Here is a 14731-nt window from a genome sequence, read left to right as displayed (position 1 = left end):
CACGTGACAGAACCTCGCTTTATCTCATTTACTGCCAGACTTGCCACAGGAGACCGTGCTCTAAGGGACACTGGAGAAACTACACCTGTCAGTGCTAGAAACGGTAGCCAGACTAGCTCTGCGCTTTTCTGTATGCATGGAGCACGGCTTATGGCTTAGGTTACTTTCTAACTCTGACCTCAAAGGTGGCCGAGAAGCTGGATATGACAGCCCAGGCCTTTGATCCCTCTCTTCCTGAGGCAGAAGCACAAGGATCTCTGGAGTTTGAGGCCACCCTGGTCTACAAAGCGAGACACGTTTTTAAAAGTATATACATACACATACACACATGCACATATACATACATACACTCCCTCAGAGACAGACAGATAACACACACTCATATTCACACACATACACTCAGAAAAGGACAACATGTACACACATACACAGACACATACAGGCAACACACACACTTATATTTACATACACACATACATTCACACACTGTCACAGAAACAACATACATATACACACACAGTCTCTCAGAGATAAAACAGACAACACACACTCATACACACACACACACACACACACACACACACGGCCACTTGTCAAATACTGAACTATATCTTCAAAGGCTAACGAGTTTCTGAAGACCATTTTCAGACTGCCATCTAATAGGGCTATTCCATTTTATACAGCAAGTATTAAATAGCTGGCTTTTAGAACTCCCCAGAACAATCACCACCACGATACTTTTGTTTCTTTACAATGGCAGCTAATGATCTGTCACATGCTGAAGCGCTGCGCTTAGGTCTACGAGTTTGGGGGGTCAGTTTTTTCTCCTTTCCTTAGTATGACTGGCTTGGGAACAGAGTTCCTTGGCACTGGAGTTATAATTAGAAGTCAGTTATTACTCTACAAGAGCAAACTGTAATTGCTGTTTGGGTGAAGTCCAACAGTACTCCAGAAAAGGCAATGTCTGACGAGGAACAGACGAACAAACGCCTGCAGTCCAACCATCTAGATCAGTGGTTGTCACCCTGTGGGTCACGACCCCTTTGGGGGTTAAATGACTCATTCACAGGGGTTGCATGTCAGACTTCCTGCACAGCAGATATTCACATTATGATCCATAACAGTAGCAAAATCACAGTTATAAAATCATTTTATGGCCGGGCGGTGGTGGCGCACGCCTGTAATCTCAGCACTCTGGGAGGCAGAGGCAGGCAGATTTTTGAGTTCGAGGCCAGCCTGGTCTACAAAGTGAGTTCCAGGACAGCCAGGGCTACACAAGAAACCCGGTCTCAAAAAAACAAAATCCAAAAAACCAAAAAAACAAAAACAAAAACAAAAAACAGAAACCAGCAGGTTGAGAACCTACTCTACACAACTAACGGGGCCTTTGCTAAAGAATGCCTAACATTGCCCACTATTTTGATCAGGGCTGAAGAGGTGGCTCAGTGGTTAAGAGCACTGACTGCACTTCCAGAGCTCCTGAATTCAAATCCCAGCAACCACATGGTGGCTCACAACCATCTGTAATGAGATCTGATGCCCTCTTCTGGTGTGTCTGAAGACACCTACAGTGTACACACATACATGAAATAAATAAATCTATAAAAAATCTTTTTGGGGGGGATTGTGTGTGTTTTGAAGACAGGGTTTCTCTGTATAGTTCTGGCTGTCCTGGAACTCACTCTGTAGACCAGGCTGGCCTCAAACTCAGAAATCTGCCTGCCTCTGTCTCTCAGAGTGCTGGGATTACAAGCACACGCCACCACCACCTGGCCTATAAAAAAAAACCTATTGATCACTTAAAAATATAAGTTTAGAATGTAGCATAACTAATATAACCCAATATGACCTGGTTCCTGACTCTCTAGTCTCAAGTACCCAGCCACTGCTGAACAACAAGGAAAATGGGCTACATCCATGGAACAGGAAGTTACCTCATGCTCAAAAATAAAGCCCTGCCAAAGCTACAGTACAGATGAAACCCAAAAGCATGACTATAAAGTCCTGTCTGTAGTGTAAGATTTACATGTGTAGAATATACATATAAATGAAATATACAGATGGTTGTGAGCCACCATGTGGGTGCTGGGAATTGAACTCAAGACCTCTGGAAGAGCAGTCAGTGCTCTTAACTGCTGAGCCATCTCTCTACCCCCTTGTTTTCTTCAGCTTTCCATAAAGATCAACAAAGCTTGTACTTTCTCTCAGAGAAACCCGAAACATTTAGGAGTGCATCCTTAGCTAATTCCCTGCTGCTTCTTCCCTGCTTTTGGAAGAGGCCCGGTCTTATGTCTGTGACGAGAATGCACTAACTGAGGGAAGGTTTGCAGAATCAGTCCTTCAATGGCTGCCTCACCTCATCACATGCTGGTCCCGATGCAAACCATCGGACTGGACTGAGCCCGGTCTCCACCTACCCTCACAGTCCTAGGTTACCTTCATCCACTGAAGAATAATGACCAATACTCAGAGGACTTCCATTTTCAATCGACTCTAACCCTCCTTTGTCCTCCCAAAGAAACACAGCTTCTTCCTGAAACCAATCAGGCCACACTGGTTAAGGTCCCACAGCAAGGGGACTCTCCTAAACTAACCTCACCTTTACCCACTGCAGGTGGCTCCAAGTCTCTTGGGATGCTTGAAGCAACAGACATTTGTTCATAGGAAGCTGGTTCTCTACCATAAGGAGCCCTGCAAGGGGCCTGCACTAAAAATTCAGGCTGCCAGAGCCCAGCCCCCGCCCCAGCCTCACCGCAGGGAACACTCAGAACTGTGTTCCAGGCAGGAGAGGCATCCAGAAGAAGAGTGCTGACTGGTCCAGGACCAGAGCTAGGACTCAAAAGCATCTGCTAATACTTGCCTAGATCCCAAGTATCATAAGCTGTTCCCAGCAGAGAGCAGCACCCAACACAGGCCTAAGGCGGTCCTCCTCATGGGCCCGAGGCGGTCCTCCTCATGACCTAAGGCGGTCCTCCTCATGGGCCCGAGGCGGTCCTCCTCATGGACCTAAGGCAGTCCTCCTCATGACCTAAGGCGGTCCTCCTCATGGACCTAAGGCAGTCATCCTCATGGACCTAAGGCAGTCCTCCTCATGGACCTAAGGCAGTCCTCCTCATGACCTAAGGCAGTCCTCCTCATGGACCTAAGGCAGTCCTCCTCATGGACCTAAGGCAGTCCTCCTCATGACCTAAGGCAGTCCTCCTCATGGACCCAAGGCAGTCCTCCTCATGGAGCCAAAGCAGTCCTCCTCATGGACCTAAGGCAGTCCTCCTCATGGGCCCGAGGCAGTCATCCTCATGGACCTAAGGCGGTCCTCCTCATAGGCCCGAGGCGGTCCTCCTCATGACCTAAGGCGGTCCTCCTCATGGGCTGTGTCACCCACCCTCCCATTCATTCTCCCCCCTTCCCTGGCTTGCTCCTCCCTTGCACTGCCCTGCTCCCCGATCTCAAGGACTCCCCCCAATAAATTGCTTGTATGCTTAATTGAGTCTGGGCCCTTGCGTCTCACATGGCCAAATTGGAGCAATACAATTTCCCTTTCTGAAACCAGCAACTTTCAAACAGGCCCCAGAAAACTGGCATTTGTAAGTTTGTAAAATAAACTCCGAGGTTTGAAGTGTCTCCTTCCCCATTCTGTGCTTCTGTGGCTTCAGAGGGACACTGAGAACAGAAAATCCGGCTCTTCAACAGTCAGTCTCCTGAGAGCGAAGCCTTCCCTTTAGTTATAGACGCACCTAGTTCTGATGAGAAGGCAAACAGTACTAAGCAGTTTCTTGGACTAGCTGTGTATGCGTCCATCTGTCTGACTGCACGCAGCTTCTGGGGGAGACCTCTGCCATTCCTGCTTTAACAAGGTCAAGGTCACTAGCAGCAAGCACTCAACAGCTGCCTGCTGATGGCCCAGGTGTGAAATAGTGGATCCCAGGGATCAGCAGGGCAGGATCCCCAGATCCCCTGGAGATATGGAAAAACAACTAACATACACATACTGTCTGTATTGTATGGACAACAGGAAATGAACTTCAAGCTTCACAAACTATAGAAAGTAAGGAAAAGATTAAATAAGAAATCCTGCTTATTTAGCAGAGATGGCTCAGCGGTTAAGAGCCCTGACTGTTCTTCAGAAGGTCCCGAGTTCAAATCCCAGTACCCACATGGTGGCTCACAACCATCCGTAATGAGATCTGACGCCTTCTTCTGGGCTGTCTGAAGACAGCTACAGTGTACTTATTACATATAATAAATGAATAGATCTAGAGAGAGAGAGAGGAAGAGAGAGAGAGAGAGAAAGAGAGAGAGAGAGAGAGAGAAATCCTAGGGGTGATTTTTATTTTTAACGTGCCCAGGAGCTCTGTGGACTGATAGTACCAGCCTAAAGCAGACTCCTGCCTCTGAGGAGTACCTAAAACACAAAGTCTGGAAGTTGTAGGAAATTGTGTGGATATAGGTACATGTGTGAATTACACACACATAGACACTTTAATTACAGGTCATATTTAATAACAGATCTAGACTTCCCTATTCTAATACATTTCACCACACTCCAGATTTACTCAGACAGCAACAACAGCTTATTGATGACAGCTATAATTATATTTCCCTTTAGTAAGTAGAAAGAAAAATCTTGTTCCTTCCTACCATGTGATTGAAAGTTTCCTTACAACAAAATATCAATCTACTTAGATAGTCAAAAGTTGGCATTTACTAAATAACCTAATGACTGTAAACAAACAGAAGAAAATGTTGGAAATTAGATTATTCTGCATAACTTGATTCCTTCATGAGTATTTAATTAAAAAAGCAATTTGTTTCTCCAAGTGTTAGCATGTTTATGAAGATTACATTTTTACTGTGACAATGAAGATGAGTGTGTTAGTGCGGAGCCCAGACAACGACACTTTAGGTAGCCTTCTCATAGCTCATTAATTCATCTAAATTATACCGTGTCAGTAGGGAATTTTCTCCTGCATATTGATGATTTCAAACCCAATTAATTTCTCTCTACTGTTTAAAAGCTCACAATAACACCGGCTTGAGCAGTGTGCTTCTGTGTGTATCTAATGATTGCAAAGAATTAAATATTCTGTAGACCAGCATCATTACAAAGAAAAGCGAAGATAGTCTTCCTCCCCTCTGTTTCCACTGTTTCTGGAGGCGAAGTCATGCTAAAGGACAGCGTATACAGTGCTCGGACGAGGGCAGCGTATACAGGGCTCGGACGAGGGCAGCGTATACAGTGCTCGGACGAGGGCAGCGTATACAGGGCTCAGACGCAGCTCGGTGGGCAGGGCTTGTCTAGTGTGCGCGGAGCCAAGGCTCTAGTCCACCCTGGCGTGGGCTGGGCATGGCGGCGCATACCTATGACCTATGACCTGTGCGTAGGAGGGATCGCAGGATGACCAGAAGCTCAAGATCACAGATGGCTACCCAGTGAGCTTTAGGCCAGCCTGGGTAACACCAAGCCAAAGATACAGCCTGCATCAATTTGTGAGGACATAGTAAGTGCAGGACTGTCCTGACGCGGGAATGGGGGTACGGTAGGTCCTGCAGAACTCCACGTCGGCACTGGACTCCCAGACGCGCCGCTTCGCAGAGGTCTGAGAAGAACAGCACAGCACAGCACAGCTCTCTCCTTCCAAGCCACTAGCAGGACATTTGTCCTATGAATCAGCCAAACTACACATATGAATGGATGTGTCTACCTGCTTCAGGGTGCTTTAAAGCATTTCACAGTGAAACCACGGTAACAACTAATCCTTAATAATTTAATTATTTAATACAAAAATCATAGAAGAGCAAACAGTGACAAAGAGTTGAACAGAAATAAGAGAAATCCAAAACTGGCAGCTAGAGGTTAAGGGAGACAGAGGCCTATAATTGTAGAAAGCCTGACAATTTGGCAGCCCAATAGAGTAACATGTAATTTTCTGGAGAAGAGAGTCCCTCTATTTAACAGAGAAAACAATGACAGTGCTGATTTACTACGGTGAGCAGGGGTGGAAGGGGCGTCCCTTCCTGGCCGACAGGTACGTCCCCTCACGAGCTGCCAGAAACATGTGAATAAATGCAAGACTTCTGAATCAACTGCTTATAAAGTTTCATCATAATCATTTCTGGCATTAAATTGGAGTGCACATAAACTAAGCAAGCTGTCGTGCAGACAGAGCCCCCACGCCCTCCTCACAGCCCCCATGCCCTCCTCACAGGCCCTCAGGAAGGGCGCAAGGCACTGTTCCAGGCCAGAGACAGAGCATGCGTGAACAGGGACTCTAGGCACTGCGACTGGGGCGGGAGACGCGAGGGGTTTCCTGCAGGGGCCTGATAGAGGACAGCCAGTGACAGGCTCTGTGTGTCTACTCAGCTTCCGTTCTGCCATGAGCTACCTTCAGCAGTGCTAGGTAAGAGGTGGAAGAAAGGGAGGGAGACGAGGATGGGAAACTGCAGTTGGGATGCATTGTATGAGAGAACAATTGAAAACACGTTGAAAGAGAATCACGTGATAAACTCCACTATGTTCTAATTGCCATAAATCATGCAAGTGTGTGTGTGCATGTGTGCACCACAGACTGGATGTGTGCACCACAGAGTGCATGTGTGCACCAGAAGACAAGCCGAGTGCTGGGCCTCGCTTTACCCTCTCTGACGTCACTGACACACTCACCAGGCAGGCTGCCCACGAACTTCTGGCAATTGTCAATCACACTGGGAGAGCCAGCACTACAGATGTCACAGCACCCATCCAACTTTACTTGCCTCTGAGGATTTGAACTCGGGTCCTTATGCTTTCAGGGAAAGCTCTCTATCCACTCAGCCATCTCCTTTGCCCAGAAAAATCTTATAAAGATATTAATGACATCAACTAGACATCACCCAACACTTACACACTGAAGACTTTACAGGACACCAATGGCCTGTGTCACAATCACCTTTTTTGTATCATTTGACTTGGTAAACTCTTACCTCATAGTCTGCATGGAAAGAGGCCAAGGCTTCCTACAATCAGCTTACAGCTGGAATCTGCCACCCCTCACCTAGGACCTGAGCGGATCTGCCCTCGCGCACCATCAACCTTACACAGAATGGTCAATTCTGTTCATGGTTTCACATTTACTTCTGTCAAAAAGATCCAGTCATTTTTTTCTATAGCTACAACAATTTCAACCATAGCAGCTTCAAAGTTGGTTCTGCCTCACACAAGGAATGGAGCCAACAGCTCTTGCTAAGTCTAGACCCTGTGAAACAGACAGGATGGGCGGGCCTGCTCTCCACCCTCTCCCACGGCAGTGGGATGTGATGCCGCCTTACCTTGCAGGAGGGACATCAATGTTGGAGGAAACTACTTTCCGCTTCTGCTCAAGAAGACAAATGGACCGGGGTTCCTTTTCTTGGTCAAGGATCCGACTGGTTTTTTTGGTGTCTGCTGTTCTCACGTCTTCCTCCATGGCCAGTGGGAACAGGTGATGGGACAGCTTCTTACTGGAGTCCCGTCTGAAGTCCTCTGATTGAAACGTGAAGGTCATCTCCCGCTTAAAACTCCCCACCTGCAAAGCACAACACAGAAACTCTTAACACAGAGTCTACGTTTCTTTCTGCAGGGCTGTGGTGAACAGAGACTACTCACTCCTCCTGTTCGTGTTCTCATCGTTTAACTGGGAGAAATGTAACACACAAGTAAACAGTAGCATTGCAAAGCTAGTTCAAGGCCAGCCTGGTCTATGTGGAGTGTTCCAGGACAGCCACAGTTACCTAGCAAGACCCTGTGTCAAAGTAGCAAAATATCACCAACTCACATTAAGTCTATGTACTTTTATATTTTAAAGCTGTTAACACACTTAATAGAAGACAGCTAATATATAAAGGCAATCTATTTTTGACTATTAATGCTGACCTTAGATTTAATGAATAAGGTTTGAGACAAATATGAAGTCAAAACTCAGTGAAGAAAATCCCATTATTCCCAATTCTGGAGAGACCAGAAAAAGAAAATTTTATAAGGTAATTAGCATTTACAAATCAACTCAGTAGCAAATTAACTGAGGTCCAGCGAGAAGGGTCAGACTATTCTTAATCTGGAATCTCACCACTCAATGGAGCACATTTTAAAGTAACCTCACCAGAAGACTTTCCACAGCATGACACATTTTCATATAAAATAAAAATGTTGATTCCCAAACCAAATAAAATCTCAGCTAAATGTATACATGCCAGTCTCAGGGTCTTTCTGATAAGGTAATTAATTCCCAGGGCTCCAAGGCGCTCCACCCTCTCCTCAGCCTTCTCAGGGATAGAGCCCGGCCTGCACAGCAGGTCCACACGCAGCTCCAGAGGAGCAGGCCAGCTATTCTTGGTCTACTTGCAACAAGTCACCACAGGTTTTCAAGTGATTTAGTGATGTTCAGCAAGGGCCCTACAAAACTGAGTGTTGATTTAAAGTTCTGAAGACAGTCTCATTCTGCAGGGGACAGAGAGAATGAGTGTATTTATTGCCAAAGGTAAGACACTCTCTAAGAAGATTATAGTTGGGAAAGTAAACAAATTACAAAGATTCCAAACATCACTAATCAATACTCTACATAACTCTTTTTGCTTCAACATGAAGGGCGACAGGAAGCTGCTATCTGCATTCTGTGAGGCCTGTTCCCAAGTTGCAACACTCGTAGGAAACAGACATTTCAGCAAAGGAAGGAACTTCAGAGACAACGGAGTCCTCATTTTAAAATGACTAGAAATTATCAAAAGACCAAAAATAACCACTAAAGTGAGCAATGAGATGTTGAATCGCTGATTGGAAGAGACACTGTCACCCTTAGCCCTGCGCATGAACTGGTCCTTCTGTGATGTAAGAGAAGCAGAGGAAAGACGGGTCCCATTCACGGGGCCATGGAGCAAACCTGTAATGGCCAGAGTTCCTGCGCAGCAGCTAAGAGTGACAGGTCGTGAGGGACGCAGGAGCTGGAGTGGGCGAGGGAGTGCAGGAGCTGGTGGGAATGCTCTACCACAGACCACACCGGCATCTGCGTGGCAGTAAATTTATAGAAGTCCACTGTACTTACAATGACATCAATCTAACACGGAAAAGGCCACAGAGGAAAACAATCAAACCAGCAGTGACTTTGTTGTGTAGAGGAAGTACCCAAGAACCCCTAGAAAGGATTTGGAAATTGTGAGGCAAAGATGTAGGCATAAATGTAACACAGGCACCTGCTACGCATATTTTGACACACTGCTCCAAGCCGTCGCCAGGCATGGCTGTGTCCAGCATTGGTAAAACAGGGCTCAAATCTGGAGCCATTGAACCCGCCTTTCCAAGGTTCCTCTTCTGGGCACGAAGACCAGTTTTCTGGTTCATTCACCCAGAAATGAACTTTTTGTGCTTCATCTGTTCAAAGGCACATTTCTCCATTATATTTTCTCAGCCTAGTGTTCCTGGAGATCTGCAAGGTCTAGGCTGTCTCACTCTTTGAAGCCGATGTATTTATGGTCAAGTAGGTGATTCATAAATACAAGCCAGTTGTATTCTCTCAATGGCGCAGTCAGAGAAACTACAGTATACTAGGCTCTAAACAGACAAATGCTTGACAGACAACAGCTAGAAACAATAGGAACTGCTGCAGATAGCCCTGGGGCTAATTGTATTTGATGTTAATTCTGTTCTCCAGTGAGGGGCTCCAAACAAGGAGCAGTCGGCACTCAGGTGATTTCCTGTAAACCTTCTTCCCACTTAATTTATAAATAAAGGCTAGAGCTGGTGATTGGGCAGGAGAAGGTTTGGGGGGAGAAGGAAAGAGAGGAACAGAAGGAGAAGGTGGTTTTGGGAGAGAAGGTTTTAGGTGAGAAGGAGAGGAAGAGAGGACAGGAGGAGAAGGTTTGGGGAGAGCCTGGAGATACTGCAAGTTATCAAGGTACTCACAGATGGGAAGATGGCAGCGCAGTGGGGAATCTGCCCAGTCTAGGCCAACAGCTTGTATTCATATTATTTGAGCTGTTTCCTTTGCCCAGGGAATATTTGGGATGGAGATTTTATGACAACAAGTAACAAAAAATGTGAGTGCAGAGAAGCAAGAAGCAGGATCAATGGTGTGTGTGTGTGTGTGTGTGTGTGTGTGTGTGCGCCCGTGCGCACATACACATGCATCCACATGCATGTGCCAAGAAGGGTGAGCTAGAATCTCTTGTGCATCCAGTAGTGACCACAATGGGTAGAAAGGACAGCTGCTTCCAGAAAGGGTCCTAATTAGCAGGAACCAGCTGTAGCCCCTCAAAACCATGTGCCTGTTTATCTTGCTGAGTCTAAGTATTTCCCAAGCCTCCTGGTTCCTCAGCACTGCAGCTCTGAATGGATAACTACAGGAAATGCACTAATGATCACCCGAGCAGCCTTAAATACTCATCCAGGAAAAGCTAAGCTGTCAGAATTAATTTTTCCCCTTTAGCATATGAAAAATTGAAAGGCAAAGGAAGGCGTCACACGCTATGACTGGCAACACAGGCAACGATCTGATTCGCTACACAGACCCATACACTGCTTGCCTGCTGCAGAAACCATGCAAGGCGGACAAGAGCTTTCCTGCAAGGCATCACTGGCCTGCGATCAGAATTAGCCCCGCATCTGAGCTGAAGGGAGAGACATCTGGGTCTGTGTAAAGCTACCGGACTGGGACCCTGAGAGGCAGCAAGTGTTGGGGCACAGCAGACAGAGCAGAGACCCTGGGGGAACTGTCATGCAGAAGTTTAGGGACAGTTTCTCCTGCACAAGAGAGGGCTACAGGCTGCTTGCTGCACAGGGACGAGGTGGGAGCAGAGGATGAACGGAGTGGGCGTCCGCAGCCCAGAATCCAACCCCCAGAATGTTCTGTAGATGAGCTGTGTCTGGACTGGAGGTCTGCTTATGATATCTCACTATTTATACACAAATACTGGAAACCCCTCCCAGTCCAAAGCCAAAACCCCTGTAGCCCTGAGCCTTTCTTTCAGATGGGAGACAACCGACCTGGAATATTTGATTCAGGGCGCCATCTTAAAATGTCACTATGAACTGGGAAAGGAGAAGGAGACAGTGTGGCCAAGGGCCTGCCTGGAAGGACAGGGGGTCTGGGGCTGGCTGGGATTCTCTCTCTACCTCCCCCTTCCCCTCCCCCTTTTCTCCCTCCCCTTCTCCTCCCCCTTCTCTCTCCCTTCCCCTTTCCCTCCCTTCCCCTCCCCCTTTTCTCCCTCCCCTTCCCCTCCCCCTTCTCTCTCCCTCCCCCTTCTCTCTCCCTCCCCCTTCTCCTCCCCTCCCCTCCCCCTTCTCTCTCCCTCCCCTTCTCCTCCCCTCCCCTCCCCCTTCTCTCTCCCTCCCCCTTCTCCTCCCCTCCCCTACCCCTTCTCTCTCCCTTCCCCTTCTCCTCCCCTCCCCTCCCCCTTCTCTCTCCCTCCCCCTTCTCTCCCCCTTCTCTCTCCCTCCCCCTTCCCCTCCCCCCTCTCTCCCTGGACCTGTGGAGCCCACCTGAGCCTTCCCCTCTTGATGACTCTGCTTCCTCCTTGTTTCTTCCTCTCCCCACTGTATTCTCTCTCCGAGTGAATAAAGCACCTCAACCTACAATCAATCTTTACATTCAACTGTGATCCTAGGAAGACGGAAGCTCACTAAGCTGAGGGCATGGCCACAGCTTCTCGCCACTGAAACCCTTGACTCCTCGAAGCTCCTGCAGCCCTGAGATGCACCTTTCCTTGATTGGTTCCCACAAACATGCGCTTGTGAAGGTTTCGATTACAGTGCACAGAAGGGACTGCTCCTCGCTCCCCAGTCGTCCCCTCACCCACAAGCCTAGGCTTGTGACTGTGTGTCCACACGCACTCCATGGAGAGCTGGGTGAGGCCACAGGCTGCCTGCACAAGCTGCTGTGGGTGTTGAGGATGTGTTCTGCACGACTGATGGATCCATTATATCTCTGTATTTTCAACACTGTACTTCATACAATATCTTTTTGTCAATGCATTATTTAGTTTTTTCATTATTAAAATTAATGAGCAAGTCTATACAAGTATCTTTATGTGCTTATAAATTTTGTAGGAAATTTCTCTGAAGAGAATTGCTGAATCAAACAACCTAACCTTGACAGTGAACAAGCACACCTCACACAGCACACCTCACACCACACCCCTCACACAGCACACCTCACACCACACCCCTCACACAGCACGCCCTCACACAGTGGGCATCACAATGCACCCACATTCTTTCTAAAGGGAACACGTTGGCTTTTCTCCTGTTTGGACGCACATAGGGTACAGCCCTCGACGGACATGACTCCTCTGACTTTAAAGATCAAAACAGTATGTCTAAAGTCACAGAGCCTGCAGACCTGAAGACCATGGGCCTAGAGGGCTCACTTATTTCATATATAGCAAAGCACACACATCTACAAAAAGACACACATAATTTAATAACATCGTAAGAATTCTTTTTTACATTAAAAACAAGAAAAATTAAATGATGAAGTTGGCTTTTTTGCTTAAGAAATTCACAAAAATGATAATTGTTTCTGCTCTTTGGATAGCTTCACTTTGGTTCAGGGGCGACTGGTTGGTTTTAGTTTTTTGTGTTTGGTATTCTGAGACTAGATATCATGTGACCCAGGCCGGCCTTCAGCTTGTAATGCAGCTAAGGCTGGCCTCCAGCTTGTAATGTAGCTAAGGCTGGCCTCCAGCCTGTAATGTAGCTAAGGCTGGCCTCCAGCTTGTAATGTAGCTAAGGCTGGCCTCCAGCTTGTAATGTAGCTAAGGATGGCCTCCAGCTTGTAATGTAGCTAAGGCTGGCCTCCAGCTTGTAATGTAGATAAGGATGGCCTCCAGCTTGTAATGTAGCTAAGGCTGGCCTCCAGTTTGTAATGTAGCTAAGGATGGCCTCCAGCTTATAATGTAGCTAAGGATGACCTCCAGCTTGTAATGTAGCTAAGGATGACCTCCAGCTTGTAATGTAGCTAAGGCTGGCCTCCAGCTTGTAATGTAGCTAAGGATGGCCTCCAGCTTGTAATGTAGCTAAGGATGACCTCCAGCTTGTAATGTAGCTAAGGATGACCTCCAGCTTGTAATGTAGCTAAGGATGACCTCCAGCTTGTAATGTAGCTAAGGATGGCCTCCAGCTTGTAATGTAGCTAAGGATGGCCTCCAGCTTGTAATGTAGCTAAGGATGGCCTCCAGCTTGTAATGTAGCTAAGGATGGCCTCCAGCTTGTAATGTAGCGAAGGCTGGCCTCCAGCTTGTAATGTAGCTAAGGCTGGCCTCCAGCTTGTAATGTAGCTAAGGATGGCCTCCAGCTTGTAATGTAGCTAAGGATGACCTCCAGCTTGTAATGTAGCTAAGGATGGCCTCCAGCTTGTAATGTAGCTAAGGATGACCTCCAGCTTGTAATGTAGCTAAGGATGGCCTCCAGCTTGTAATGTAGCTAAGGATGGCCTCCAGCTTGTAACGTAGCGAAGGCTGGCCTCCAGCTTGTAATGTAGCTAAGGCTGGCCTCCAGCTTGTAATGTAGCTAAGGCTGGCCTCCAGCTTGTAATGTAGCTAAGGATGGCCTCCAGCTTGTAATGTAGCTAAGGATGACCTCCAGCTTGCCATTGTCCTCCCCCACTCCCAAGAGCTAGGATTTCAGGTCTGCACCACCACACCTAGTTCATGTGCTGCTAGGACTTGAACCCACGGCTTTGAGCATGGAAGACTGAGCACACTGCCAAACTATATCCCAGCCCTTCTTTATTCTTTCTGACGTGAGGGGTTAAGTAGAATTCTTAAATACCATTGATAGGAACATCAAACGTTAGAAGGCGAACCTAGAATAATGAAGCAAAATCAGTGTATAAATAAATACAGCAGTTCTACAAATAAAAACATACAACGATGACCTTCCAATCTGGGCTGGTTTACCTTGGGCGTGAACTCTACAGTCAGTCCCATAACACCCAGGGAAGGCTCCACTTCGGGGTACTCTAAAATGCCCATGATCATAGGATCAGAGGTGAGGACGACACAATATCTGTCCCAACACCACAGGGCATAACTGGGACTAGCAGGATCAAGGGTTACAGGAATCCCACCCAACCAGTGGCACAGGTACCTTCCAGTTGGGCTGGTTTACCTTGGGCCCAAACCTCAACACCCAGAGGAAACTCCACTCCTAGGTGCCCTAACAAGGCCAGGATCACAGGATCACAGGATCACAGGATCACAGGAGCTTGGTCACACCAATATCTCAGGGCCCCAGAGGCAGCTTGACTCGAGGAGCTCTGACACACCCAGGATATCAGGATCACGGGATCCTGAAATTGCAGGACCACAGAGACAGCTGGACTCTGAGGAGTTCTGACACAACCAGGATCACAGGAAGAACGGGTTCCAGTCAGATATAGGGAGGGCAGGTAGCACTAGAGATAATCAGATGGCGGGAGGTAAGCATAAGAACATAAGCAACAAGCCTGGTGGTGGTGGCGCACACCTGTAATCCCAGCACTCTGGGAGGCAGAGGCAGGTGGATTTCTGAGTTCGAGGCCAGCCTGGTCTACAGAGTGAGTTCCAGGACAGCCAGGGCTATACAGAGAAACCCTGTCTCAACCCCCCCCCCAAACAAAACAAAACAAAACAAAAACAAAACAAAAAAAGAACATAAGCAACAGAAACCAAGGTTACTTGGCATCATCAGAACCCAATTCTCTCACCATAGCAAGTCCTGGATACCATCACAACGAAAAAGCAAGAA

The 14731-nt window shown here is 47.3% G+C and overlaps 1 protein-coding gene across 1 annotated transcript in view; it reads right to left on the bottom strand.

The window, feature by feature from the left end:
• Znf704 (zinc finger protein 704) overlaps positions 1-14731 on the bottom strand; it is a 195167-nt gene that overhangs the window by 128438 nt on the left and 51998 nt on the right. Inside the window, exon 2 of the mRNA XM_052180886.1 lies at positions 7306-7541. Coding sequence (XP_052036846.1) covers positions 7306-7541 — 236 coding nt within the window. The remainder of the gene's footprint in view (positions 1-7305; positions 7542-14731) is intronic.

Source organism: Apodemus sylvaticus, chromosome 4 (assembly GCF_947179515.1).
Source record: "Apodemus sylvaticus chromosome 4, mApoSyl1.1, whole genome shotgun sequence".
In the NCBI taxonomy this organism is placed as follows: Eukaryota; Metazoa; Chordata; class Mammalia; order Rodentia; family Muridae; genus Apodemus; species Apodemus sylvaticus.
Note: the sequence above shows the minus strand (reverse complement) of the source record. Positions and strands in the feature narration are given on the sequence as shown.